Consider the following 10,484-nt stretch of genomic DNA (forward strand, 5'->3'; position numbering starts at 1 on the left):
TCATATGAAAATTCTAATATGTATGGATGGAGTAATAATAATTCATTTTACGTAGACAATAAACATATTCTAGTAACAGAGTATTGTTTTTAAATAGCTCTTGGATTATAATTTATCGCGCGACCCTTCAACGATAGCCAACGATCTAAATATTTTTCTTTTATACCTTTTATATTGTTTGTTTTCCTCAGAGCTCTAGTAATTTAGATATTTGTAAAAAGTTTTGTTTAGGCGGGGAGGGTAGTATTCTCCCCCAAACAGTTTTAAACCTACTAAGGATTCGAGAATCTACACTGTAAAGAAGAACCGTATTGGTTTATTAGCTAGTTAGCCTGATCTTTCGGTATATAAACAGACACTACGTACTTGTCAGATAGAAGTTACACTTTTCTTTCAGGACCTGAAGCTCATTATTTTTCAGAAACAGAATGTTTTCCAGATTCCAGCGCCCCGCTTCTGGCTTGGCCAGGTAATAAATTGTACTTAATTGGCTGAAAATTTACGAATTTGGGGGGAAGAATTATATATATATACTATTATAAATTAATTTTGTCATAAGTTCAGAACTGACAATAAGCTAAGGTTAGATGATCCTTGTTTTTTACAAGTTTTACCTTCTCCCCTCCTCCCCACTCATTTTTTTCCATTTTTATTATTATAAAATTTATTTATATATATTGAATTTCTTGTACGTCAATTAGAATTATTGAAAATCTATACACCTAGTAAGAGTGTTTAATCTTTCCCCCTCTCAGCAATAGGGATAAGGATACAAACTTTTTAAGAAAACATAATGATAATATCAAAACTAATTCAAGGCAAATTAATATAAGTTTGCTTAAGGGGGGGGGGGGGGTTTAATGCAACCATCTCGTAATCAATGTATAAATGGCACTTAGAATTCGAATTTCGATCTGAAATTTTGCATGAGTAATCCTTGGTAGGTCTATTTTCCCTAAATCGAATAAAAAGTTGGAAAAAGTAACGGCTGGCGGCTTAGCCGTTAAGCCGGTTTTTGGCTATTTTTAGGGCAAATCCATCATTAATTACGGAGGAATCAACTTTTAGAATGATATTTTTACATTATTCGGTCTAAAAATGATACTCTTGGCATTTTATAGCTTCTACCAGCCTTTTTTTTAGTCGATTCTAGCTGTTAAACAGCTGGTACTAAAAAATTTTAAAAAGTTTATTGGTGTTATTTTCGATAATTTTGCCCTAAAAAAAGCCTCAAAACGGCTAAACGGCTTAGCCAGCAGCTATTAGCCGTTACTTTTCCAACTTTTTGTTCGATTTAGGGAAAATAGACCTACCAAGGATTACTCATGCAAAATTTCAGATCGTAATTCGAATTCGAAGTGCCATTTATACATTGATTACGAGATGGTTGCATTAACCCCCCCCCCCCCCCCTGTATTATATATATATCTCTTAGGCATTAAAATTAAATCTATTTTAATTATCTTAGTTTCATTTCACATGACCAATGAATTTAGGTCCCTGTCTACCTCAAGCTCCAATAACACCGCTGTTGCCGTTATGGGTGCTTCCGGTGGTATTGGCCAGCCTCTTTCTCTTCTCTTGAAGCTGAATCCTGCAGGTATTGCTCAAAATACGAAAGAAAAATTCCACAATTCTTTGTCTTTGTGCCCTGGTCCAATTCTACAATTAACTATCACCCCCTCCCTTTAATGGAGGATTCTATCGGCCCCAAAAAGTTAAAGAGTTAGGGAAATAGATTTAGTATCTCAAATTCTATTTTAAAGAGAATCGGTATTTTTTGGGATGGGGAGGAGATGCATGGATATTTATGGGAAAGAAGTTACTTTCCAAAAAACTTAAATAGATAGACATTAACTGTCTTTAAGGATAATGTCGATCACAACATATATATATATTTTCTAGTTACCAAGCTGGCCCTTTACGACATTGTGCACACACCTGGAGTGGCTGCTGACCTTTCTCACTGCGAGACCAAGGCCGTCACCACCGGTTTTGTTGGCGCCGACCAGTTGGAGGCCTCCCTTGTGGGTGCGGAGATTGTTGTCATTCCCGCTGGTGTCCCCAGGAAGCCTGGTATGACCAGGTATGTTTTACATATTTTCATTATTACAACTCAATGCTCAAAGCGTTTTATAAGCATGTTAAAGGTTTAATTATACCTATAGCATATTCATTCAAATTAGTCAAATATTAAATACTTAAGTGTATGTTTGTGATAGTCACCTTAAAATAGATCCTACGTGATATTGTCAACTCATTTTGCGGAAATTAAAAGTAAGCTTTTCAGAGATGACCTGTTCAACACCAACGCTTCCATCGTTGCCAACCTGGCCCAGGCCGCCGCCAAGGTCTGCCCTAAGGCCATGATTGCCATCATCTCCAACCCCGTCAACTCCACCGTTCCCATCGCCTCTGAGATCTTCAAGAAGGCTGGTGTGTACGATCCCAACAGAATTTTTGGTGTCACCACTCTTGATATTGTTAGAGCCAACGCCTTCATTGGTAAGTATACATATTTTGTGATTCCACTAAGTACTGAGCTGAAAGCTTGTTCAAAAGGGGAGGGGGGGGGGGGATGAAATATTTTTGCAGCCGGGGAAAAAAATAATCTTGCAGAATATTCACCCCCTGAATTTATGACTTTATTCTTTTTTTACTAAATTGACACTTGAAAGTTACCTTCCTTTGAACGTTATTTGACCTAGCCAATAGACCAAAAATTATTAATTAACTTAGTTAGGTACTCTTTATAAATGGCTTAAGATTTTAAATCACGTCTCAAAATAGTGTTATATTGCGATGTAAAAGTTAAATAACTACAACTGACGTCACAAAATTTCTAGACGTACTGAAATTTTGTAAATAAATTTGTATCTTAGTGCTTTCTAACTTTTCAATAATGAAAAGATTATCGAACACTTTTACCTTCTTACTAAGATCAATGCATTATAAAAATCAAGATTGAATAGAGCAGATATTTAAGCAAATTTTTTTATAAATGTAACAATGCATTGCACAACTATTTTATTTATTTTAAGTAGATATTACTTTGTAGCTTTGCCCTTGTGGTCCATTAGCAATTTAATTTGCATTAACTAAAAAATGAGGGTCTTTTTTTCAAGCGCCAACTTTCCAGTATGGTTGGATTAATAGATCAAAACCAGTCCAGGACTAGTATCAAGTTCTTATGCAAAAAAAAAACAAATGAACAATGTTTTTTGAACAGGCGTAACTTTCTAAAACTGCATTTAGATAGGCTAAATCAAATTGAATTCATTACAGAGTCACAACCTTTGGACATTAAACAACAAAATTTTTTTTTCAGCTGAGAAGAAGGGACTCGACCCCGCTGACGTAAACTGCCCCGTTATTGGTGGCCACGCTGGTGTCACCATTATGCCCCTCATCTCCCAGTGCACCCCCTCCGTCTCATTCCCCGCTGATGAGCTGAAGGCCCTCACTGAGCGTATCCAGGTAAATAAAACTTTGGATTTTTCAAGCTTTAAAATATTGATTTTCATGTATTTTTTAACTTTAGGAATAGGTACCTAAAAAAGTTGAAATTATGTTATGTCACTTTAGTGACAGGTGTTAACGCTTACGTGCCTATAAGGAGGGGTAGTTTTTATTTTGTTTACTAATTTAGGTTAGGTTAAATTTTGTATTGGGTAGTTTCGCAGGGTTAGGACACCAACATGATAATACATAAGAGTTAAATTTACCCTTTTCTAGGATGCCGGTACCGAGGTCGTGAAGGCCAAGGCCGGAGCTGGCTCTGCCACCCTTTCCATGGCCTACGCCGCCGCTCGCTTCACAGACTCCCTCATCAAGGGTAAGAAGAGTATTTCATACTTTTCAAAATATTTATAAAATTGTTGTCTTAAATCTTATATGTAAGACAAATGAAGTATCAAAACACAGAAAAGTAATGGAGGACAGTCGGGTATAAATAAGATTAGTATAGAATTTGATGATACTGATGATAAGTGCCAATGATGCTGGAAATCTTGAAGTAACAATCGTTTGTAATTAATCGACTGAGAAACTTAACTAATCCATGAAAATGTTAATAAGAAAATTATAGACAAGGTGAGTTAGTTATGTGAGTAGATAATTTTCCAATAAATTTAAGTCAGCTAACCACTCTAAAAAAATTAGTGTTTTTTATATTTAGCATTTGTAGGACAAAGTAAAGACATAATTAGAATTATTTGCCAATCGTTTAAACCTTCAAATCATGTTGAAAATAAGTTTTTTTATCTGATGGATAATTATTTTTCTCCAGGTATGAAGGGACAGGAAGGTGTTGTTGAGTGCGCCTATGTTGCCAGCACCGTGACCGAGTGCACATACTTCTCCACCCCCCTCGTCCTCGGCCCCAATGGAGTTGAGAAGAACCTTGGTCTTGGCAACCTCAGTGCATTTGAAGAGGTCAGTACTAAAACAAAATTAAGTGTGGCAGCGCAGTATGAAAAAAGTACTTAATTATGTCAGCTGATTTACTTTTGAACTAGACAATTGCCAGGGAGGAAGGGGGTTCTAGGGCTGTATATTAAACTAGGCCCCAAAGTTTTTTTATAATGTTTTCTAATTCGTTAGCTTAACAACTTTGGCATCTATCGGCCATTGTCTTTTCCCTATAGATTCATAGTCGAAGCGAGTAAGAATCCAGAGGTGAATTCTTAAAAAAAACTTTTGCCTCGCTAAAATTTTAGTGAGGCAAAATTTTCAGCTTCTACCAATAACGAAATTAATTCGGAAAAAATCACAAAACCTATACATGTTTTTCAGCTGTCGTTGGGGGGCAACACATCGTAAAATTGACGACCTCTCCATTTGCCCCAAAATATTATTTTATATTTATTTTGCTTGTTGATTATACCTATTCCTGCTAAATTATCCCCTCTAAATTTTTAGTTTGCCTCACTGATTTAATTGGGGCAAAGTTTTTTTAAGAATTCATGAAAGATAATGTTAAATAATAATCATCATTGTAAAGAAAAGTTTAGAGTGTTAAAAAAAAAACCGCTTCACTTTTTTCATATAAAAGGGATGGAGTGATTATTATCCGTTTGTGGTTATTCATAGAATCTATAATAAATATATATATAACAAAAATAAATGTAAATTTATTGATTAGGAGGTATTGAAGGCTGGTATGGCTGAGCTCAAGGGCTCCATCAAGAAGGGAGAGGAATTTGTAGCCAAGAACTTCTAAACCAAATACACTTAATAAATATTTTTTTGTTATGAAACTCACTCCTCTGTTATGCAATGTATTGTAGTAGTCTCCTTGCCTTATTCCTGAACATATTATTTTTAAATATTTCTGGAATATTCCTCCTGGTGTTTTATACTCCTGTGATCCTTAGCTCTAGTGGATTTTTTTTCTGGCCTTGTAGGCCAGATAAAAATGTAATAAAATGGAAATAAAATAAAAATGTTAAAATACACCATAAAAATTCAATCCATGTGTTATTTTTTTGTTATTTCGAAGCAATAAAATCTTATTTGTACACAGTAAATAATTTTTGTATGCTTTAATTATTTTTTTATAAGGATCGGTTTTTACTTTCTCCATCAATTAAAATTTTATGTTCATGCCTCCTCTTAGTTTTTGTTTAAAAATTTCGAGTAATCAAACAATGGTTTACAAAAAGGGGATGGGCGAGATTTTGCTGTAAAGTAATGTGATTAAGAGTTTAAATAGAAGTAGAACAGAATTGTTTGGCATGAATCGATGAAGAATATACGTGGATTACATGACAGTTAAAAAATTGTCAATCTGACTTGCTAACATGGAACTCGTTTATTGGTCAGTTCGTTTATCCTTTAGGGGAGAATGGGGTAACCGCTATTTTAGCCCGCTTTAAGTTTTATTTAAATAGAGACGTGAAAATCTGGTGCAAGATCCAAGTAATGAATAATATATCCATTTTGGCATAACGGTTGCTCTTCACACCAGGCTACAATTGAAACAAGACAAAAGTAAGTGCAGAGCTCTGGGACCTATGTATGGTGAAATTAGACATAAAACCATGATGATTTCAGGTAAAACAAAAATATTTCAGCGGGGTCTTTTTGAGAAAATTAGATTTGAAAATTTCAAGTTCAATTTTCACCCCCTAGGAACTGCCGCATAATCAAGACAAGAAAAGCAAAGATTATTTATTTAAAATTTTGAACAACTTTGCTTTTATAAAGTTCTTCATAAAACTACTCCTAAAGGGAGTTAATTAATGGTCATTTTTATCAGTTGTTTGGTAAGGTCACGGAAATTCAGCCTTAAATAAATCATATATAGAGAGATTTTATGAAAGACTTCATAAAAGCAAAGTTGTTCAAAATTTTATATAAATAATCTTTGCTTTTCTTGTCATGATATTATGCGGCAACTCCTAAGGGGTGAAAATCGAACTTGAAATTTTCAAATCTAATTTTCTCAAAAAGATACCGCTGAAATATTTTGGTTTTACCTGGAATCATAATGGTTTTAAGTCTAATTTCACCAAACATAGGTCTCAGAGCTCGGCACTTACTTTTGTCTTGATTCAATTGTAGCCTGGCGTGTCTTATGGGCATGGGGTTACAAAGTATGAAATTTAAGAAACCGCCGCTGCCGCCAAAACCACTACATCTTCCGATTATAAGTGTGTGATTTCTCGCAAGATTTTTTCTTATTTAAATGATCAAATTTGCATTCTTAGTAGCTAAGCTACTCTATAATTCGAAATGTAAGGTCGTCAGTTTGAAATGTCTTTGTGAAACTTCTTGTCATCATTCCTATCATTATGGAGCATAATAAAGTATAAAACATCCCTGGCGGTCAAACTGTTTAGAGTCATCACATCATATAAAATGTTGGTTACAAAAGTTAGACGTATATTTCGAATAGCAACCGAGTTAATCACATTTCCACCTAGCCTTGGAGTTAGTGTTGGCAATCCGTCTAATATTTGGACCGGATTCGGATTCTTGCAAGATTCCATCCAAAAATATAACGAATTCTCCGCGGATTCCGGACTATAGCAATATTTTAAAAGGTTTTTCTAAAAATAAATTAAGGGATTAAATTTTACCGGGTACTGGGAAGAATCTAAAGCTGAGTTTTTTTATATTTTCACTTTGTTATAAATTAAAATTTATAATCGGACCAAAAAAACTCAAAATGTTAATTTTAGCCTAACAATTAAGAATACGAATATGCTATTAAAAGACGGATTCGGATTTAAAAATTTGGCGGATTCCGGACTCTGGATTCGGATTGCCAACCCTACTTGGAACAATTTGAGTAATTGAGTAGCGTCATTGCTATAATAATCTCTCAGAGCAAATATTAGTTCTGCTCCTTCCTTAGGAAGACTAAGTTTTTGATCCATAATTTAAAATGTTTCTAACAGCGAAGTTTATTAATAAGGTCCGTACCGGATGTGGTCTTGTCATATTTCACAAAGCAAAGTTGGGATTTGGCAATGGTCTAACTACTAGGGTTGGGCCGGATAGTTTTTTGGCCGGATACCGGATATCCGGCCGATTTCAAATGCCGGATATCCGGTATCCGGCCGGATATCCGGCAAACTACCGGATATCCGGCCAAAATGCCGGATAACCGGCCAAATTACTGGCGTCTTATTATATAAAACTGGCGGCTACGCCCTTAGAGGCCTCTAGGGGCACTGGAGGGGGGGGGAGTTGAATTTGATAACCATTTTTTTTATTTCAGATTTAAGAAAAAAAAATTAGGGGAGGCTGGACGCCCCTTATTTTCATAGTTAGTTGAAAAATTAAATAAAGATATTTTTTTTATTTGAGGGGGGGGGTATTTTTTTCTAGGGGCGATTTCTCTTGGGAGAGTGGTGGTACCCTCACCCAAAATAGTTATAAACCTTCCCAGGGCTTATGAGAAGCTACCATGTAAAGGAGAACCCGATCGGTTCAGCAATTAGCGAGATCCTTCAGTACAGACAAACAGATAGACATCCTGTTACTTTATTATTAAGATACAGGTTAAAACTTAAAAATTATGTAACTATTAAATGATCTTTCTTCTAAGCAATTAATCTAATAAACTATTACTACCCTCAATCTGTAATATCAACCCCTGTTGAAGGATGGGCGGGGAGGTGTCATTGAACACATGCCCCCCCCCCTGTGCATTTTCTCTGTATAAAAGGTAGATGGCTATAACTAAATGACTTTCAAAATATGGGTATGACACATAACTGAGAGTGTAATTTTTTGAATACCTCCTTCCTGGCGGGCACAGGATGCCAGCAAACCTGGCAAGGTCATTCAGGTAAAAAGTAAAAACATTTTTTTTACTTAAACAAAGCATTTCATGTTATCAAATACTTAAATATTCTATAGTCGTACATCCTCATATGAATATAGGTGTTCAAGTCGATTTCAGGTTCCAGGTATAGTCCTGCAAGTCCTAAACCTCCAGGTCTCCAGAAATCTTTAAACGGTTCCTGTGACAGCAATTTTTGACTTGTAATCATGACATATTACAATTTCATAAAATCTGTTGCTGTTTACCTGCCGACCGCCAGTTTGAGGCTGGCAGCTGCCAAGAACTGGTGCCCCGCCAAAATTTATGTTTTGAGATTTCTAATATAAAATTTACATAAAGATAAACATATTCAGAAAAAAATGTTCTTATAGCTTCAATAATAAGAAAATTACTACCATTTATAATTTAAAAAAACAGAAATTTTTGTTGTAAAATATGAAATATTATACTGCCGGATATCCGGCCGGATAGTATCAATATCCGGTATCCGGCCGGATATTGAAAATGACCGGATATCCGGCCCAACCCTACTAACTACCCTTGCCTGTAAAACACAAACAAGTTAACGAAAATTTGATAAGAAAATATATTCTTTTATATAGACGAATGGAGATCTCTTGTCAAGTCCTTATGCTCCTCAATAGGGTGTTAATTTAAGCATTTTTAGAATCGTCCAGTCTATTTCAAACTTGGCATGGTGATTAGGGTGGGTTCATATCAGAATTAGACAAAGAGGGGATGTGCAACAGATAAAACTAACTTAAATAAAATTTCTGATCGAAAAAGAATTTTAAAAAATTTAGATTTACAATGCGACACCTTAAAAATGTATTTTTCTCTACATGAGGAGTGCTTATTCTTTCACAAATCAAGACAGATTCGTCTTTTTAAAAACGAACAAACCGTTTTAAATACTTGAAATGTCGTAGATAGACCCCATAATGCTTAGAGTTTTGATGGGGCATTTAAAGACCTCTCTATTAACACCTTAACCAGGTTTCTAACTCAATCTTTGCCATTTTGGCAACAAAAAGACAGACCCATCAAACGTTGAGACATAAAAGCTCTGTCTAGTTCACAATGATTGACAGGGCTTTCTTTTTGATGTAAGACAAAGTACAATGTTAGCGAAACATCTTTATATAAAAAAATCCTAAATTGTCTTTGAAATTAACTTTCTTACAAATTTGTTTGGACTTATTTATTTTGTTTATTCAGTTCTAACACTTTACAAGTGTTCTTCCTGTTTCAGAGCTCCTTTTTTTATGAATGTTGTCATCCTTGTTTTACAATGTACTAGAGTTTGTGCATCTAAAATCTAAATAGAATATATTCAAAAGCCATCTTTGGTAATACAAACCTGATTACTTCGCACGAGAACCAGCAAATATGGAACCGTGAGTGAGGTATTCAAAAAGAGAAATAAATCTAAAAAGTTATTTCAACTTCTTGTAAGTGGTATCATAACTGTCAACCTTATCTCTCTGATCAACTAACATATTATATTATTTATAAAATGCAGGTTTTTGGTACCAGGATTCTGAAAACAATTCACCACTTTATCACCTGTTTCAAATGCAATAAATTTGCTGAATCACGGCCCTTGATAAAATGGCGTCTTAAAGAACTAAAACCTACCCCGCAACACCCCCAAAAAAAAACTATTAAAGGATTCTATTCTTATATTTCAACATGACAAACCTTCTTTATCATAATAAAACATGACCATCAAAAATTAATTATTAAAACAGAGTGAATTCAAAATTTCAGGGACACTACAGAGCACAGAAATTTTTACAGATTTTCATTTTATAAATTAATCATATCAATAAAATTTGACTGTATATATAAATGTATATAATATTCATTTAATTCATTTATTATTTTGTTGTTTTTTTTTTCTATGTATGTACACCCAAGAATAATAAATCTAATCTAATCTAAGATTTTATGCCGAAAAATGGCATTTCAAAATGCATTAATAATCTACTTTATGCTCATTCTTCTTCTTAATGTAATATCAGAACTTTAAAAATTCAGAAAATATTAATCTAGCTCATGTAGTGTCCCTTTAAATAACACATTTTTTGATGGTCACGGTAGCGCAGCAACAATACATAAAAATAATAATTAGTCCAGGTTTCATTAAACAACAAGTTAAGATATGAAAACCTAAAGAGAAATTAGA

The 10,484-nt window shown here is 34.4% G+C and overlaps 1 protein-coding gene across 1 annotated transcript; it reads left to right on the top strand.

Moving 5' to 3' along the window:
* Positions 1-344: 344 nt before the first annotated feature.
* On the top strand, positions 345-5,470 carry Mdh2 (malate dehydrogenase 2). Its single transcript, XM_080160874.1, has 8 exons — positions 345-469; positions 1,497-1,600; positions 1,906-2,086; positions 2,291-2,505; positions 3,329-3,477; positions 3,736-3,835; positions 4,289-4,434; positions 5,144-5,470. The coding sequence occupies exons 1-8, from the start codon at positions 429-431 to the stop codon at positions 5,219-5,221; spliced, it is 1,014 nt and encodes a 337-aa protein (XP_080017000.1). The 5' UTR covers positions 345-428; the 3' UTR covers positions 5,222-5,470.
* Positions 5,471-10,484: the final 5,014 nt, after the last annotated feature.

Source organism: Acartia tonsa, chromosome 1 (genome assembly GCF_053477335.1).
Source record: "Acartia tonsa isolate MP-2025a chromosome 1, ASM5347733v1, whole genome shotgun sequence".
In the NCBI taxonomy this organism is placed as follows: Eukaryota; Metazoa; Arthropoda; class Copepoda; order Calanoida; family Acartiidae; genus Acartia; species Acartia tonsa.

Excerpts from the sequence above, each read along its gene's own strand:
- Mdh2 (XM_080160874.1), top strand. The coding sequence starts at position 429 with ATGTTTTCCAGATTCCAGCGCCCCGCTTCTGGCTTGGCCAG. Across the intron at positions 1,601-1,905 it reads CTTGAAGCTGAATCCTGCAG|TTACCAAGCTGGCCCTTTAC; the intron begins GTATTGCTCAAA and ends TATATTTTCTAG. Across the intron at positions 2,087-2,290 it reads AGGAAGCCTGGTATGACCAG|AGATGACCTGTTCAACACCA; the intron begins GTATGTTTTACA and ends TAAGCTTTTCAG.